The 19,178-nt window shown below is 44.1% G+C and overlaps 1 protein-coding gene across 3 annotated transcripts in view; it reads left to right on the top strand.

Moving 5' to 3' along the window:
• The window catches only part of ARID4A (AT-rich interaction domain 4A), a 112,353-nt gene that overhangs the window by 69,089 nt on the left and 24,086 nt on the right, over window positions 1-19,178 (top strand). For 2 of the 3 annotated variants that reach the window (XM_088456592.1, XM_088456591.1), the window contains exons 16-17: window positions 597-844; window positions 18,533-18,757. In XM_088456592.1, coding sequence (XP_088312718.1) covers window positions 597-844; window positions 18,533-18,757 — 473 coding nt within the window. The remainder of the gene's footprint in view (window positions 1-596; window positions 845-18,532; window positions 18,758-19,178) is intronic. The other variant, XM_088456593.1, reaches the window with a different exon arrangement.

Raw genomic sequence — 19,178 nt, 5'->3', positions numbered from 1 at the left:
CTCCAGTGTCCCCTAGTGGATGAAGGAGAAAACAGGATTTTGGTACTTACCGATAAATCCCTTTCTCCGATTCCACAGGGGACACTGGACGCCCGCCCAGCGCTGCGTACCTGCCGTTTTGTTTGGTTTCTATAGTTGTGTGACTGCATGGGTTCCCTGCAATGGGTTCCTTTGTTCTCCTTCAGTCGGTCTTGTTCCGTTCTGTGGTCTTCTCCTTTTCCTAATTTTTCTGTTGTCCTCCGTCTCCTCTCGGGCTCAGTTCTTAAACTGGGGCTGATGGGGCATAGAGGGGGAGGAGCCAGTCACACTTCTAGATTATTTAAAGTGCCAGGCTCTGCTCTACCACCGTCTATACCCCACTGTCTTGAACTCCAGTGTCCCCTGTGGAATCGGAGAAAGGGATTTATCGGTAAGTACCAAAATCCTGTTTTTTCTCTTGCTCTCTCCTTGATTCATATACTTGTACAGGTCAGAAATAATCACCGGGAACCCGGACCGGTTTGGGAACGGTTTACTTAGAGAGAGCAGTGGTTTTCCCAACTCTTTCTGATTAACAAAGCACTTATCAGTTGTAACTTTTATTTTTTCTTCTTTAGGAGAGGAGAGGACTTGTTTGCAGCACCATTTCAATCCCAAAGACTCTCGAAGACGGCGATAAAAGAAAAGACCACAACAAGGAAAACAAGGATATGGAAGAGGAGTTGGAGAATGATGAGGAGAAGGAGGAAAATGACACTACTCCAGCAAGGCGGAGCCTAACCTACAGAATGAAGGATCGGAGAAGCTGGAAACAAGATGACTCTGAGCAAGAGTCTGATGAAGATGATGATAAGCTAAGTGACATGTAAGTAAATAGCTGGACGTCTAGGTGTTATGTGGACCTCGGTGCACAGCTTCTTGGTGTATTTCAAAACACATGATTGTGTATAAGGCAGAATTCTTAAGGGCATATTCAATAGGGCGCAAGGTTTGCTTGCAAAAAATTACACGGACCTCGCAACCAATTTTAGATTACCGCGGGAAGGCGTGCTCCAGATACCTGCAGTATCCAATTAAAATAAATAAATTGGTCGAAAGGATTTTTTGCAGGTGAAAATCCTGTGGGAAGGCTCAAAATCTTTTCTCAGCCCGCGGACAGCTGCTGCGGCTGTGTGCGGGGAGTGGTTTTCAGTGTAGTGTAGTTTGTGCAGGGAACGGGTGCAGGGTTAGCGGCGTTAGTGTGTGCGGCTAGCATGTGCAAGGCTAGCGGCGGTTGTGTAGATAGTGTACTGGCCATCGGAAGCTCTGGGTATTACGTCTCCGGAGTTATTCAATTATTTAGCCTTTTGCCTGCGCTGTAACATGCGGTAACCCACTGATCCTGCAGAAAATGCGGAACCAAATGTGTTTCCCCACTCTTTGATTACCGGAGGTAATCCTTGGGCTGCGAAGAAAAGTGCTCCCTTTGGTAACTTGTGTGTGTGGTATAGGCCGCTATTTGAAATGGTCAGCGTTGATAATTAGTGTGGCTAATTGGATATGTCCCTATATATGTTTTTTGCATTTTTTTGTATTGAATATGCCGCTTTTGTAAGTGTAATAGTGGACATTATGCAAGTTTCATTTGGCCACTTGCAGCAGATTCAGCTACTGATGTAAAATTATTAAAAGCCATTTATATGCTGCTAAATAGTTCTGATATGCCTGTTAATATGCCCAGTAGCAGTGCTGGCTCTAGTGCATTAAATAGAGGTATCCAGCACATTGCTTTATATGAGACCATGACGATCAATTAGCTTGCTGCTCAGGCTGGAACACAAGCAGGATATGTGTATGTGTGCCATTCGCCTGCTTCCGATATTACACATCCTGCTTGCGATGTCACCAATGGATGAATGTAGGTCACACTGGCAGGGAAGGCAATTGATTCAGGTGCAAACAAACCTGTGGCTGCTCTATTGGCTGAAAATTGCGGCATGGTAGGTAAAAGGAGCTTTCTTTACCCAGTTTCTTCAGGGTCCATAGGGCTCCACAGGGAGACATTGGGGTGTAGGTGGGCCCTGGAGGACCGGACAGCAACAGCAAAGCTTTTCAATCCCAGGATGCTCTGGTTCTTCCCCCTCTACCCCGCCCACTGCCTGGCACCTCAGTTTCGTTGGTGTCCGGAGCTGGACCATCATTATAACAGGGGGCTGCATTAAGCAGCCCAAGCTTTTATGATTTACTTTATTTCTATTTTTCAGCCCTGAATTCAAGGGACAGGTAAAGCGGAACCCCGTTTGCAGGGACCCGCATTGTTATGCATTCTTGCCTCCGGTCTCAGGAGACAGACCGGAGGCGCTGATGTGGACACTGGTGCGCCCACGACTCCACTAGACCACTGGGGCATATAACATACTGGCGCAGGGCATTTGGAAGGAGGCCAGGGGACCCAGTGGTTAATGTCAGCAAAGGGAGAAGGCACTCTCTCTACAGCCCCTCATCCCCCAATCCAGGGCGACATTCCATTGCAGTCTTTGTGTTCCCTGGGCTGCTCCTCCCTCACCTTCCACTACCCCAGAGACGCGCGGCAGCCATTTTCTTCAAGCAGGTCCCTGGAAACGCTGGGTCCAGTCTCCCTGTATACCTCTCCCACGGGCCAGGTCATACAGCGCTATATCCTACCAGTCACTATGGTCTGTGTAGTTGATTTTAGTGCCCATTGTAAACATGTAATGTTTTTCTGCGTTTGTATGTTACTTGTGCTAGCGCTAATCTCTACTTTCTATACTGTACGGCTTATACCTTTCCCTTTATTCTACTATACCCTGACATACTAAGGTATAGGGGGTTAATTGTACCCCACATTTCCAAAATACTTGTGAGGACTATCACTTACTTTATAACGCGGTTGCACGCTACACTGTGCCATATTATCCAGGGTGTTCACTGCACTGTATCATACTGTTCATTTTGTTATTCTTGTGGCTATGGCTGGCAGAGGATAGAATAACAAGCAGCCTGATGCTGCTTCTCCTACTCTGGTGTCTTGTAAGTCCGGCTCTGCTGACTTAGCCACAGAGGACCTCATTCAGGATGGTCTCTGTATTAACTGTTACACAGCCCCGGGCCCATCAGTCCCGGCGTCTCTCCCTCAGGACCCACCGTGGCCTGCCTTTTCACAAATGCTGGCAAAACTTGCAGACCAAGTAGCAGTCCCCGTGGTAGCTTTCCCTATGAGATGGCCACAGCAGGTACTTCCTGCAAATTTCTTTGCCTCCACAGTGGGTACTGTCTACCTCCGTACAGAGTTTGGCTAATACCTCTATGGTTTTTGAGCAAATGCTGCAAAAAAAAAAAAAAAAAGCCTTTACCTACTAAGCCTACTTTAAATGTACTATGATATCTTCCCAATCCACACAGTTATCGGTCTGAGATATCATCTGGGGAGGCAGAAGACGCAGATCATTCATTCTGACTCCGTCTCAATAGAAGAGGAGCCACCCTCTAAACTAAATATACCTACTCTTGTGAGAGCTGAAACTGTTCTACAAATAGAAGAGGATGAACCCGCTCCTAAGAAAAAACACGCACTTTTTAAGCGACAAAAGGTTATTTTACCAGAGTTTCCTGACTCTCACCAGCTATCTGATCACATGAAGCTTGGAATCTGCCTGATAAAAGGTTTCAAATTCTAAAACAGTTTAGTTCCTTTTACCAAAGTATATGTTACAGAACAATAGGCAGCGCTTATAGCATAAAGATATTTTTAATTTAAATATGCAAATACAATTCTTTATATTAGATAGCTGAATAAGTAGTAATCACAATAAAAAGGGGAACAATATTCCAAGAGCAATATAAAAAAAAAAAGAATACCTAAAAATTTCAAAACATGAATAAATAAAAGTAGCTGGAGGGTATATAGATATATACAAGACACATGCAAATTGGTTATAGTCCAAAAACAAATCCAATTTAGTATAATGTTTCCAGTGTTATCCACCTGACAGTTAAACAATTTGTCTTAAGCAATTGCAAGCTGTTTCAAAGAGTTGTATGCAAACGGGTTACCATGCATGGGTGCCGTGTAAATCTCCTGAGTGCTGTGGGCTAGACTGTCCCAAATGATTCCACACTGTGGTAGATGACAGTACCTTAATTCCTTTTTGGCAATCAGCGGGAAGGTGCAGTGGGAAATCCTGTGGAGCCGTGAAGGTAAATGGATGGATGTCTGTTGATATGACAGTCTCTCGTTGATAAAGCTCTGTGTCCCCGTAAAGGATGGTGCTGACTCCAATACAGTATATAAGTCCTGGGGCACAAGCGAGAGGCAGGTGCGGGGCGGTTATCGGCAGCTGCAGTTCCTTTTACCCTCTTCCAGCTACTGATTGTACTAAATGGGAAGTTCTCCCAGCAGTTGATTCTTATGTAACACGACTGGTTAAAAATGTCACCTCACCCATTCATACTGCAACCTCCTTGAAGGAGACTACAGATAGACCTATAGAAACTTGTCATAAATCTATATACTCTCTTACAGGAGCTATTACTCGTCCTGCTAGGGCTATGGCCTGGGTGGCAAAAGCCATTGAGAGTTGGGCAGATACCCTAGAAGAGACCTTTCCCCCTGATGCTTCAAGGGAACAGCTGTCCTACATATCTCACATTAGAGATTCAGCCTCCTACTTAGGTGAAGCAGCTATGGATACGGCTCTCCTAGCCTCCGGGATATCTGCCACTTTGGTAGTGGTCCGCTGTATTCTTTGGCTACGTGCCTGGAAAGGAGATTCAGTATCAAAACGGGCTCTAGAGTCTCTCCCTTATGCAGGAGACTTCCTATTTGTTCCAGAATTGGACAAAATTGTGACTACTTTGGTGGCTAACAAGACAGCGTTCCTGCCCTCTGCATATAATACAAAGCCTCGGACATCATCCTTTCAGGCCTTTTGCCCTCAAGGAAAAGTCAAGGGCAGTCCTTTCCATGGCAGCAGACATCAACCAAGGCCTTCAAGCCTAGGGCCAAATAAGCCTGGGCAACTAGACGTCCACCTGCTAAGTCTAAGGACAAGCCTACAGCCTGATGGGGCGGGCCTCTCCCTAGGGGCTCCCAGGGTGGGAGGCCAACTTCTTCAATTCTCCCAGGTGTGGCATCAAATCACGTCAGATGCCTAGGTGAGGGAAGTGGTCTCCCACGGATAAGCCCTCTTATTCCTGAGGTGACCCCCCCCCCCCCCGAGCAGTTCTTTTGCACAGGACCTCTATCAGACCCAACCAAGGCCCTGCTGCTCCATAAATCCATTTAGTCTTTACTGAATTCGGGTCCCCTCCTCACAACGAGGAGCAAGGGCTATTATTCTACCCATTTCTTGGTTCAAAAACCCAGTGGGTCTCATCGGCCTATTCTCAACCTCAAATATCTGAACAAGTTTATCAGGGTGCCCAGGTTTCATATGGAAACCATCCGGTCCATTATCCTAGCTATGGATCCTGGGGATCTTATGGTCTCTCTAGACATTCAGGACACTTACCTACATGTACATATAGCGCCTTCTCATCAACAACATCTCCGGTTTGCTATGCTACAACAACATTACCAATTTCAGGCTCTGCTGTTGGGCCTTTCAACACCCTCTCCCAAGATCTTTACCAAGATCATGGCAGTTATGGTGCCCTCTCTTCATTGTCAAGAGATCAGACTGCTCCCAACTGGAAAAAGTCTTCCCTAACACCCTCTTAAAGGATGGTATATGTGGTAGCCCTCCTGGACTCTCAAGTTCAGAGAATCTTCCTAACGGCGGACAAAATTTCAGCAATCCAGCACAGACAACGCAGACTGCTCCACAATCGCCAAGTGTCAATTTACTGTGCAATGCAGGCCTTAGGATCAATGGTTGTCCTCCTTCGACATGGTGAAGTTCGCCCAGTTTCACTCCAGGCCTCTACAACCCCTGATCCTTTCCAGGTGGAACGGGCTACCCCATTTGCTCAAATCCCGAGTGTGGGGCGCAGTAACCGGCCAGCACTCTTTCCAGGGCAGATGGTTACCAATCAACATCCTGGAACTTCGAGCCATCTACAGAGCTCTAACTCTGGCTCAGCATATTCTGAAAAACAGGCCAGTACAAGTACTACCTCAATCACCAAGGGGGCACTCGAAGTCAGTCAGCAATGACAGAAGTGTCCCACATTCTCACATGGGCTGAACGCAATCTTCCAGCCATCTCTGCAGTGTTCATCCCGAGGATTCTTAATTGGGAAGTGGATTTCCTCATCCGTCACGACGTGCATGCAGGACAATGGGCTCTACATCCAGAAGTCTTTCAGCTTCTAGTGGACAAATGGAGTCTTCTGGAAACGGATCTCATGGCCTTCAGACACAACCACAAACTTCCATTTTATGGAGCCAGAACACAGGACCCCGACGCGGCCTTCATAGATGCATTGTCGGTGAAATGAAACTTCCATTTGGCATATCTCTTCCCTCCAATATCCCTACTTCCTCGAGTGCTTTGAAAGTTCAGACAGGAGGGGGGCACAGTCCATAGCTCCGGCTTGGCCCAGACGTTATTGGTACTCCTATCTTCAAAGGCTCCCCATAGACGTTCCTCTTCAACTACCTCTACGAGTAGACCTGTTGTCTCAGGGTTCATGTCTACATCTGGACCTAGCCCGTCTGTCTTTAACGACTTGGCTGTTGAGACATCCCTCCTAACAGCTAAGGGTTTCTCTAGCTCTGTGGTCCAGACCATGCTCAGAGCATGTAAACCGGCCACAGCCAGGCTTTTACCACAGAATATGGCATACATATTTCCAATGGTGTGCTCCAAGAAACTATGACCTGCAAGTCTTCAAAGTTTCTCTAATTCCTGCCTTTCTTCAGGCTGGACTGGATTTAGGCCTCCGCCTAGCATCTCTGAAAGTGTAGGTCTCTGCTTTGTCTATCTGGTTTCAGCGCATAATTGCTACTATACTGGATGTTCACACCTTCATGCAAGTTGTTCTACGTATACAACCTCCCTTTGTCCCTCTTGTGGTTCCATGGGATTTGTCAGTGGTGCTCCAAGCACTTCAGGAACCTTCTTTCGAATCCCTGGAATCAGTGGATGTCACCTGAATGAGAGGAAATTGTGGTTCCGGTATTTAATTCACCAGACATCTTGGCAGGTGAGGCCTCGTTGGATGTGGTCTGTGCTCTGAAGATCTATGTGAACCGCATTGCTTCCATCAGGAAATCTGACTTCCTCTTTATCCTATATGGCTTCGACAAGAAGGGATGGCCAGCTAACAAATGGACTCTAGCCAGATGGATTCGCATGACTATCTCACAGGCTTAAACGCAGACTGACCTTCTTGTGCTTGCTTCAGTATCTGCTCATTCTACTCGCTCTGTGGGTCCCTCATGGGCAGCACAACCTCAGCTGAGCAGCTATCTTCTGTCCACACCTTTCTTAGGTTTTATGTCTTTGATACATTTGCCTTTCTGGATGCTTCCTTTGGGCGTAGGGTTCTCCTATGAGCTCAGGAGTGCTCCCGTCCTTGAACAACTGCTTTGGGACATCCCCAATGTCTCCCTCTGGAGCCCTATTGACCCTTGAAGAAGAAAAGGAGAGTTATGGTAAAACTTACCTTGGTTCACTCTTTCTTTGAAGTCCATAGGGTCCACAGGGCACCCGTCCTGACTCCCCTATCTTCTATGGGTTTCTTCTCCTGGTCACTTGTTTTCTTCTATGTGTGAGAGCGTGATTCCCCAGTGTACCAGTCTTCCTTCTCTCCTATCCTGCTCCTGCCTTGGGCTTGTTAACAAAACTGAGGTGCCCTCAGGCTGTGGGCGGGGTATAGGGGAAAGGACTGGAGCATCCTGAAATTTGAAAAGCTTTGCTGTTGGTGTCCTGTCCTCCAGATCCCACCTACACCCCAATGTCTCCCTGTGGACCCTATGGACTTTGAAGAAAGCGAGTTAACAAAGGTAAGTTTTACCAAAGCTCCTTTTTCACAACCCTGCGGGGATGTTACTTGGTTTACAATATACACTTCTTTTTTCTTTTCTTTTTTAATTTAAACAAAAAGTTTGGTGTCCTGGTTTCTTTTACGCCTCCTTGCTGAAGTATGGATTACAAATTGGACTGAATAGACCCAAAAGATTGTTGGATTGCGCTTCAGAGTGAAGCTTAATAAAATTTACTACAATGTAATAACCACTTGACGTTGAAACAAAATATTTAGACAAGGCTTCTCTTAGTAAAATATAACAAATTTAATATACATAATCAGAATTAGCAATTTTGACACATATGAGATATAACAAATCTACCTCATACTAAAACATACTTGTATAAAATAGTGTCCCTTGGACTTAAATCGGTCCTTGTATAAAACTATGTAAAATATGAAACCAGGTAACTTGAGTACAAGTCTTCATTAATGAAATGCAATTAGTCACAATCTCCTGTATAGTTTAGTTGCGTACATAGGGTGTGCAATGCTCACCGGCAAGTTGAAACGCACAAATTGGGATTCATTTTAGCTTATGTGTACGGGATCCAGAGGAAATTGGACTGCAAATACAAATTGGACTGCAAATACTATCTGACCTTGCTGGATTACTGAGAATCCTTTTTGTGTGTGGCACTTTTTTTTTTTTTTTACTTTTTGATGGTGTCTGCACCAATTTGTACAGGTTATTATGTGTTTGTCAAGGACAAATTCACTTAACAATACAAACACTTTAAAAACAATTATGTAGACACAGGTACCAGATTCAGATGACCTGTAACGTCCCGAAAGATTTTGGATACCGTATCGCTAAGATTTTATTCACCAATACTGAATCCCTGGCATTAGATGTGGATAGCCCACAAGAGGTATTTACTGATTTGTTACAATTGAAGAAAAGGAGTGTTGCGTTAAATCTACATGGGTAACTTTATCATATTATCCTATGGGCACAAATAATAAGGAATTCTGCATAAATGGTGTATGATCTTGAAGCAAAGCTCCTTTTATTTAATTATTCTGGTGATAGAACAGGTTATTACTGAAATTGAGTTAATGCAGAGAGTGGTAGAACTTTATGAATCCATTGGACTGAAAACACTGAAATTCTAGTACTCTGGCTTCTTTTAGGGTAAATTTGATGGCTTTCAAGAAAAACAAATATAAAAAGTGAAGGATGACTATAAAAGCTTGAGTATGTCCATGACTCTTTAATCCAGAATCTAGACGCCCATGGAGTTTCTATATAAGGGGGTAGACCAGAAGTTCCCAAATGCAGTCCTCAAGGTTTCCCAACAGTTCAGGTTTTAGAGATATCCATGGCTGGGAACAGGTGACTTAATTAGTAGCTCAGTCAATTTAATTTAACCACCTGTGTTCAACCATGGATATTTCTACCGGTAAAACCTGAACTGTTGGGGAGCCTTAAGGGCCCTGTTTGGGAACCTCTGGGGTAGACTATCAGGTTTTGATTAAACCTTTACAGATATTGATTCTGCAAATACCCAAAGTGATTCCAATAATTCTAATTCTTGTCAAAAATATTTTTTTTAAAGGGGGACATTACGTCACAAAGCCGAAACAAAGGCTTATATGATGACCCTGCAGAAGGGGAGCGATCAAACATAACAAACACAAAAGGGGCAGAAAGAAACAACTGTATTTTAATCTTACAAATTGTTGTTGATCAGATGTTAAAAAATCAGTACTTTTTCGAGGGGTTACACCGGTCTGCATTTTACTTCTTTCTTTTTTTTTAGGTCAAGTTTTTCATAGGTGATCTTTTATATTTAGTGGATGTTGAATTCAAAAACATAAATCATCATGCCAGGATTTTGTGCTCTTTCAAGTTTAAAAAAGTTCTTTCATAAATTATATAGTTTGGAAATTAATGTTTGTTTCAGAGCAGACTTACTTTCGCATAAAATGTACAGTAAATATATGAAATGGTACACATATACAGTTATTCTGAAAGAAAGAACCTTTTAAAAGACTTTGATGTGTGTTTTGCATCTGGAACATCTTTCTTGAGGCACCAGCAATAGTCTTCAAGCAATATTCACATCCTGACAATGCTCTCCTTGCTGTTCGAGATTAGCAAATTGCTACAATGATAACTGGCAACTCTGTACAGGGAGGGGGGGGGGATTAAGGGGTGTATTTGCAAATTATTCCCTTTTTTTTTTTAAACTTGAGAGAAAAAAAACTTGACTTGATTGAGAAAAGGAGGGGGGTATAGTGGTGTTGAACGAGATGATTACTACATTGAGCATAACAGATGGTAAAATAAGTGTTATAAAAAAATATTTATGCTCCCACCCTGGCTATAAAAGAGAAGTTGATGACCTTAAAACAAATGGGAGCCATGGCACTACCAGAGTTAAAATAATGGTCATCTCGAAACCAGGTAGAGACCCCCAATTGGTCACTAATTACCGACGATCTCCCTCTTAAACACAGACCTCAAACTCTTTGCCAATATTATAGCAAACAGATTAAACCCCATCTCCCCTCTTATCCATCCGGACTAGGTAGGCTTCGCCCCTTCATATCAAGACCTCGATAATAATAGACGTACAGTAGACCTTATTCACCATGTTAAATCTATCAGGCTCCCCTCCCTTCTCCTTGCCCTCGATGCCAAGAAGGCCTTCGATAGGGTCATGGCCCTTTATGACAAACACCCTCCTCAGTTTTGGCTTTGGGGGTAAATTTCTCCAGGTCATTAAGGCCCCATATCATAACCCCTTTACCTCATTTCTTGCAGGGGGTCTTCTCTCAGAGTGTTTTCCCATATCCAATGGCACTTGGCAGGGGTGTCCTCCCCACTAATATTTGTCCTAATCATTTAACCCCTGGCCTGCAGGATCCACGCGAATCCGGATCTCTCTGGCATCCTGCACATGATTGCGTCAGCAAATCCGTAACTTTCCCTTGTAAATGTATATGTAATGTTGTTTGTGTATAGGAAATGACAAACCTTTGAAGATGGACTGAAAGGTTGTGAGAGAGATTGTAGGATGTCCTGTCTTCCTGCCACAGCCATAAATGTCCAAATCGTATATGGCACAGAAGAAAGATGTCCCTGGAAATGCCTAGACATCGGTCCAGGCTCTGCTAAAATAAGTCATTAAGAGATTTGTGTACTGTTCAAAAGGTGTGGATTCCCTTACCTAAATCCAGGGGTATGTTTATTGACATAAGTCTTGGAGCTCAACTTATAACAAAACTGAAGGTATAATAAAATAACCCCTGCCCAAATGACAGAGAGACCCTGGAGTCCAGCTAGAGGGACAATACACTACACTCTGAGCTGACAAGGGTTAAAATTACCCCAGGGAGGGGGTTTGGGGGGAAATGCTGGAGAGCAGGATAAAACTGTGATACACTTGTAGTGCAGTGTTCATTTCTGAGGGGCTATTGTGAAGTACAGAGTGATCCAGAGTTCATCATTGATACTGCCTCGTCTCGCACCACTTACAGTCAACGTGGTTTGTTTAATCCCTTTAATTTATTTCTGAAATTGTGAGTAATTTGTGTGACCTTTTTTATTGTAACATTATTATACCTTGTAACTTTTTGTAACTAAGCTTTGAAAATTTTCTTAAATGAAAACATTTAATTTTAGATCTGGAACTGTGTTTTTATGACCCAAGGTCTCATTTGGCCCATGTTGCCTATTTTTACTAAGTGTGCATAATCGTGTAGCAGGTTAGAGCAAAGGCTTACCCTGTATTTAATACTAAAGTTCCCCTTTGCTGGTGGCAGCTATCGGGTTTATTTAACCACACGTGCTGAGATAACTTGAAAAAGTCACTGGCGACTATTCTCAGATTGGCATATCTGGAGGGATCGGCCAGCGGACCGTGACACCGATGATGTCCTCCTTACCCTCACCAATGCTCTGATCTTTCTTCCAAGCCTATTTCAAGAACTCTCTCTTTATGGGCAACTATCTGGCTATAAGATAAACCACGACAAGTCAGAAACCTTACCCTTTCATATTCCGAAACCACCCCTGGATCTTCTTAGAATTAATTTCACTTGGCGGACGAACTCCATCAAATACTTGGGTTTGTACAAAGCAAACTACCCTTCCCTGATTAAGGCTATAGAACAATATCTCTCGTTGGCGTACTTTATTTATCTCTTGGATCAGTCGCATTAATCCAATTAAAATAAATGTCCTGCCCAAACTACTTTATCTCTTTCTCTCCCATCATTGGCTAAATATTATCAAGCCTCCAGACTGAGCCAGTTAGTTGAGTAAAGAGAATTTTTTGTATAGAACAAAAAATAGAGGAAAGACAAATATGCCTAGGTTGGGGCACTCTTAGAAGAAAATGTAGAATGATAAATTACATAGAGCTAAAATTTAACGTTTAATAAAGCATCTAAAAAATATATATATTCTCTCCTAGGGGTAGTTAATGAAAAGATATATCGTATTGAAATAGTCAGGTCAAAAAAACGAAAATTTAATCAGTAAAGACCAAGAAAAAATCAAAATTGTGAACACATTGAATAAGCGAATCTTACAGTAATTGCAGAGATAAGGCAAAAATATAAATATATTATGGATCTCAATATATACTAATTTGGGTAGAAATAAACCATAAATAACTATATCACATCAATGAACAAAAACATAAGTGCAAATGATAAAATTCTTCTTTCTAGCAGTCCAAAATGTAGAAGAAAGATATCCTAGCAGCCAAAAGGAATATTGGTTATCAATAGTAAACTGGTACTGAAAAAAATATATATAAATCTGAATAAGAAAGATAAAAAATAAATACCTTAGAAACCTAAATTCAGATTTATATATATTTACATAGCTATATATATATATATATATATATATATATATATATATATATATATATATAGTAAATAACTAAGGCACCAAACACTGGGTTGATCTGGAGTCTGCACTCCGCAAGGTCTCCTCTGTTTCTGAACTTTCGTGGCTCCTTCGAAATCATAGACCTCTCCCTGTTTTGTTGGTCCCCATACTTACACTTACCTTGTCCGTTCCCCTTATCTAATCATCCTTCACCTCAAACGCCTCTGTAGTTTCATCCCTCCTGGCTATTCACCTCAAATGGTCTCGATTTGGTCAGTGCCTGGCATCACCTGTTTTCATAATGTTCTTGGAGGATTTGCTCCACAATCCTTTTCGGAATTGGAGGAGAAACGTTCTCCAAATTCGACACTTTATCACTTCATCTCTGGACTCCTTACGAAATCCCATGGTGATGTAACATCTTTGTATCTATAGGCCTACGGATAAGGGCATCATATCTCCTATTAACTCTTCATCTCCAATTCCTTTGACCTCTTTGCTATCACCAAAACTTGGATCGCTCCATCTGACACCAGCTGCCTCTTCTTCCACACCCCAAGACCTGACTGCCATCATTGTGGCAGAGTTGACAGGCTCCCATCTTCAAGCAGCTGCTTCCAGGTTATTGCCTCCCTTCCCCCTTGCAACACGCTCTTCCTTGCTTCTATTCTGTGCACCTCTGTGTAGTTAGCATTTATCCTCGATAATGTCTCCTCCTTGCTCCCAGTTTTTCTCCTCTGACCCACCACTCCTTCTTTCTAGGTGACTTTTTAATATCTTTTTAATATTAGCAGGAAAAACCTCTTTCTTCTTCTTTCTCCACTAGGGGGCACATGGTTGACACTGGGGTATAAGCTGGAGAGGAGAATCTGGGCACCAAATAGATAATTAATATGACCCAAAAGTTAATAGGTGGGCTGCTTTAGGTGGTCCCCTGCAGATAATTTTTTTTTTTTTTTTACTTCGTGTTTCCATGAGTTGGCAGTGTAAGGTGTCCTATAGGACGCCCCCACTGCCGCCCCATGGCAGGTGACTGTGGTACTGGTGACTGGGTCAGTGACTTCGGCCGCAGACTCCAGAACATCCACAGCTGGCGCTCAGCGGGGAATAACTGCTTCTACTGCTGTAGTAGGAAACCTCCGGCAGTACTGGTAGTGGGGGCTCCCGGTCTCCTGCGCTTCCCACTATACCACCAGGGATGCGATATGGAGCATAGCGCTGCTTATTAGCAGTGGTGGCCGTGTTACCTGGGGTTCAGCCAGACGGGGGAGGTGGGTGTTCTCTGTTAACCCCTTTCCCAACCCTTGGGCGTGCTCTCCCTCCGTGTCCATCAAGCCCCAGGCAAGATTCTCCCTCCCTCTCCTCCTGAGCGCTGAGCCCCCATTTTACCTAATAGCCTGTTTCAACGTTGGAGAGAGAAGCTGGGCTCCGGATGTCCTGTCGTAAGCTGCTCCCGCAGCTGTGCTAGTCACATTCCTGCTAGTTTAGGCTGAGCATCCTGCATTTGAGCATCAATTCTGCATTCAGTGGTCTGTGTGTATGCAAGTAGGTGTACTTTTATCTGTATCTCTGTACCTGCTGTGGTTACTGGTCACCTAGGGAACATCCGTTGCAGGGGTGAGTACAACTCCCAGTATATTTACTCACTATATACTTATTATATACTGTCACTGTTTAAAAAAAACAAAACATTTTTGCTTAACACATATGCTCAGATATTTTTTTTGGTGTTTGGAGATTTCTGCGACTCTCGGAGCACAATGGCCTTTGTGTTAGTTGCTTTGCGGCCCTGCAACAGGCAACATTGCCCATTGAATCCAGTCCAGAACCGGCTTGGGCGTCCAGGTTAATACAGGTAATGTTGCAGTTTGTAGAAAGGATGGCGGCTCCATTGCCCCCTGTCGTTGTGCCGCAGCTTCCCATGGCAGAGTCACCCTGGATGCAGACTTTTGCACAGTCATTCCAGGGGTTAGCTCAAGTGTCCACGTCCTTTCAGCAGATGCTAGATAAGGCTAGGGCTGCCAGACACAGGCCTACTGCACGCAAAAGCTCTACTCCTTTATCTGGGGGAGGTTCAGACTCAGAAATGTCATCAGATGGTGAGGCCAGTGCTTCTGTTATTTCTGACGTTGAAACGTATTCGGCTAGAAGACAGAAGTAGATGCTTTCAAGTTTCGGCTAGTAGATGCTTTCAAGTTTCCAAGCATGTTGATACCTTTTACCCTCTACCCCCTGTGCCCTATGGATACCCATATTACTCATCTAATTAGGTCATCCGTCCGTCCTATTCCAAATACTGCATCTCTTTAAGACATATTGTAGCTTCCAATCTGCAGGATCTTTAAGTCCATTTATGGTAATGTGGGTGCTCTGACTCGTCCAACCCTTGCATCGGCTTGGGTGGTTAATACTGTCGGCCACTGGGCAGACGCTTTGGAGGATGGGCTCGCATCAGGCATGCACAGAGGTGACTTGGTGTCCTTGGTTGCGCATGTTAGAGAGGCAGCTTTTCTCTCTGAAGCAGCCATAGATTCAGGGATTTTGACTTTAAGGTTTCGGCTTCTGCAATAGCAGCCAGAAGAGCACTCTGGTTGCGCACCTGGAAGGCCGACACAGAATCAAAGAAGGCCTTGGCTGTGGAATTTCCCTCTGATTTACATGTTCCCTCCGATATCAATGATTCCTCGGTTTCTCGGCAAGTTCAAGCTGGAGGGCGGCATGTTGATCCTGGTGGCTCCGGTTTGGCCTTGACACGTGTGGTACGCAGATCTGTTGTGCCTCTCTGTAGATGCACCTCTGCGTCTTCCTCTGCGACTGGATCTTCTTTCTCAAGGTCCGTGTTTCGATCCGGATCTGACCCACCTCGCTTTGATGTGATGGCTCTTGAGTCATCCATCCTAAAAGCGAAAGGAAGGGTCATTTGGACCATTCTGCAGTCTAGGAAGTCTTCGGCGTGTGGGTTTGGTGTACGACTAGAGGTTTTAACCATATTTCTGTCTATCCCATTTCCTTTCTGCAGACAGGTCTGGATTTGGGCCTCCGGCTCTCGTCCTTGTAGGTCCAGGTTTCGACCCTGTCCATTCTCTACCAGAGGCAGATAAAACTGCTCCCGAACGTGCGAACATTCTTCCATTGAGTTCTCCATGTTCAGCCACCGTTCGTATCTCCTGTGGCTCCCTGGGACCTGTCTCTGGTTCTTTGAGCTCTCCAGTCTGCTCCCTTTGAGCTGTTACAGGCTGTTGATTTATACTGGCTCACTTGGAAGATTGTTTTTCTTCTAGCCATCGCGTTGGCCCTGAGGGCGTCTGATTTGAGCGCCCTATCATGTCGCTCCCCGTTTCTTATTTTCCATTCTGACAGGGCTGTGCTGCGAACTTGCCTGGGCTAGTTCCCAAGGTGGTATCCCGCTTCCACATAAATCAGGGTAGTGCGGTACCTGCTTTCCAGACTGCGGATTCCATGGGGTTTGAGGGGCTGGCCGGCTACTAAACAGACCTTGGCCCGCTGGCTCTGCTTTACCGTTCGCCAGGCTTGCTCCTTAGTGAACCTTCCTACCCCTGGCGTGTTGACGGCCCATTACGCACGGTCAGTGGGGACCTCTTAGGCAGTGCGCTGTGGGGCTTCTGCAGAACAGTTCTGTAAAGCTGCCATATTGTCGTCTGCTCATACTTTTATACGCTTTTGATACGTTTGCATCCTCGGACACTGCCTTCAGCGTTCTGTGCTCACTGCAGCTAAGAAGCTTCCCTGCCCATAGGGGACCGCTTTGGGACATCCTAGTGTCATCTGTGCCCCCTAGTAGAGGAATAAGAAAAGGAGACTTATGTTGCTTACCTGTTAAGTCTCTTTCTACGACTCCATAGGGGGCACAGGACGCCCACCCTGACGCACCTGACTGTCGGGGTGTGTTTCCTTGGTGACCTGTCTGGCTGTACTTTCCATGGTTTGTGTGCGTGTGCGCCGGACTTTCTACTCCTCTGCCTTCCTCCTGCCGTGGGCTTGCAAACTAAACTGAGGTCCAGTGGTTGGGGGTGGGATATGGAGGAGTGGAGCCTGGGCTTGTTGGTCATTTTAATGAACTATTTGGTGCCCAGACTCTCCTCTCCAGGCAATACCCTAGTTCAGTGGTGGCAAACCCTGGCACTCCAGTTGCTGTGGGACTACATATCCCAGCATGCGCTGCCAGAGTTTGCTATTAGGTAATGCTAAAACTGTGGCAGGGCATGCTGGGATATGTAGTCTCACAGCAGCTGGAGTGCCAGGGTTCGCCACCACTGCCATAGTGTCATCCCTGTTCCCCCTATGGAGTTGAAGCAAGAGGTAAGCAACAGAAGTCTCCTTTTTCCCCATAAATGGTTGCTTGAAAAACATGTAGGTTCACTCTGTTTAGTGAAGCTTTTTTCTTCACATATATGCATTTAACAATGTCTAAGAGATACTGTTCTTGTTTGCCAAGGCTAAACATTATTTAGTCCTTTGCAGAAATAGAACACTGCCACCTAGTGGTGAATTCATCAGTTGCACAAAACTTGCTAGACCTCAACAGTTTTTGTCAATGTTACTAAACTTTGTACAGCTTCAACTTATTATGCAGTGCTTGAGAGATGGGGCGTGATCCTGAGGTGGGAGTAAAGCAAAAACGAGCAAGCAACTGCACCTGGACAAGCCAAGCTACTACTTTACACCAAGGGGTGTAAATATATTTATTTGCATGCAGGGTGAATACTAGTTGCTTGTGCTTGTAGCCCACAAACCGATTTAAATATTGACATTGCAATTTAGATTTGAGTTTGGACCCAATTATACATCTCATTGCACATTTTAAATCTGCCCCACCTGCAGTGCAACATGATTTTGCCAAGATGCACTCTGGGAGAAAACCCACACGATCATGGGTAGAACATACAGCCTCCACACACAAGCTCCATGGTGCAAATAGAACCTATGCACCCAGCACTGTGAGGCAGCAAGGCTGATTACCTTGCCGCACATTAAAATACATTACTCAGTTTGTAGTGCCCAAATATTTCTGATCAATAAAAGTGATGGAAAACCGATTTAATAAAACAATAATAATTTAAAGTTCCTTTTATGTAGAATTGTAATATGAACATATAATATATAATATGAAACAATTGTTTTGTTATGTTTGTAACTTGAGTTGGACTTTGTAGGAAATAAATTAACCAAAAATGTGCTTTTTGTTTGTAGTTCTCTGCTTACTGTGACATTATTGAGTAATAAATTGGTGTAATGGGCCTGGTTCAGAGATGTGTGTAAACCCGATTTACGTACAACTCCCAGTTTTGTGGGTCTGCACATGCGCAGGACTTGTTCTGTGGATATGCAGAACGAGTCCTGTGTATTAGCACGCAGTGCCCCTAAGCCACAGCATGACTGACATGTTTGGAGGTGGGGAGGCCAGTGTATGCGTCGGAGGACGCAGATTTCCTGTCCTCGTTAGCAGCTGAAGGCATCCAGTCTGAGTCGATTCTATAAACATCGCAATCTTCATTCGATGCTTTGTCTTCTGATGCAGCACTTGGATCTGCGATGCCGGCTGAAGGCGTCTTTTACCTACAGACGCCTCCTGCAGCCATTGGCAAAGTGCTGCTGCGTCCATCTCTGAATCAGGCCTAACATCTCTTCTGATATTTTCTCTCTAATCATAGAGTGTAATTATTAAACCCAGTGTTTGGGAGTCTGGTCACACTGTTTTTTTCTTTCTGATAGTTACTCTGGTATTCTTGCACTGTGCAGGAGAGAAGAAATGGAACATAAAGGAGACACTGAATGCGAGGAGGACTCTGAAGAGAGAGATTGTCTGGCAGGCACCAAAGTAAAGGTTAAATACGGGCGTGGGAAAACCCAGAAAATCTATGAAGCCAACATCAAGAGCACCGAGGTAGATGGAGGAGAGCTGTTATACCTGGTGCATTACTATGGCTGGAATGTGAGGTGAGTATAGAAAAAATCCCAACAGTTTCCGAGACAGGAACACAGTATAAAGATGGAATCTGTAGCAGTAACTGTAATCCTAATCTGCAATATATATTGTATATCTGATATTGTGATAAATGATTTTTTCTGGTCCAAACATATCTTATTTGTTGCAAAAAAACAAATACCTTTAGTAATGTATTTGTGCCCAATTTTATATTATATAGATGGAGATTGGGAGAGGTGAGAGCACATTCTCAAAAAAAAAAAAAAAAAAAAAAATAATCACTTGCCCAATAGGAGTGTTGCAGATATCACAGTCACTGTAGGGGATCTGATCCATCTGTGCAATAATCCAACATGGGAATGGGGTTGGCAGTTAATATTTAGCATGTGTTTATTTTAGATGGAAATTTGTATTGTAAGATAGGTGTTAAAA

The sequence above is a fragment of the Taudactylus pleione genome, unplaced genomic scaffold (genome assembly GCF_031769625.1).
Source record: "Taudactylus pleione unplaced genomic scaffold, aTauple2 ptg000707l, whole genome shotgun sequence".
Taxonomy (NCBI): Eukaryota; Metazoa; Chordata; class Amphibia; order Anura; family Myobatrachidae; genus Taudactylus; species Taudactylus pleione.
This window is presented reverse-complemented; position numbering and strand designations above follow the sequence as displayed.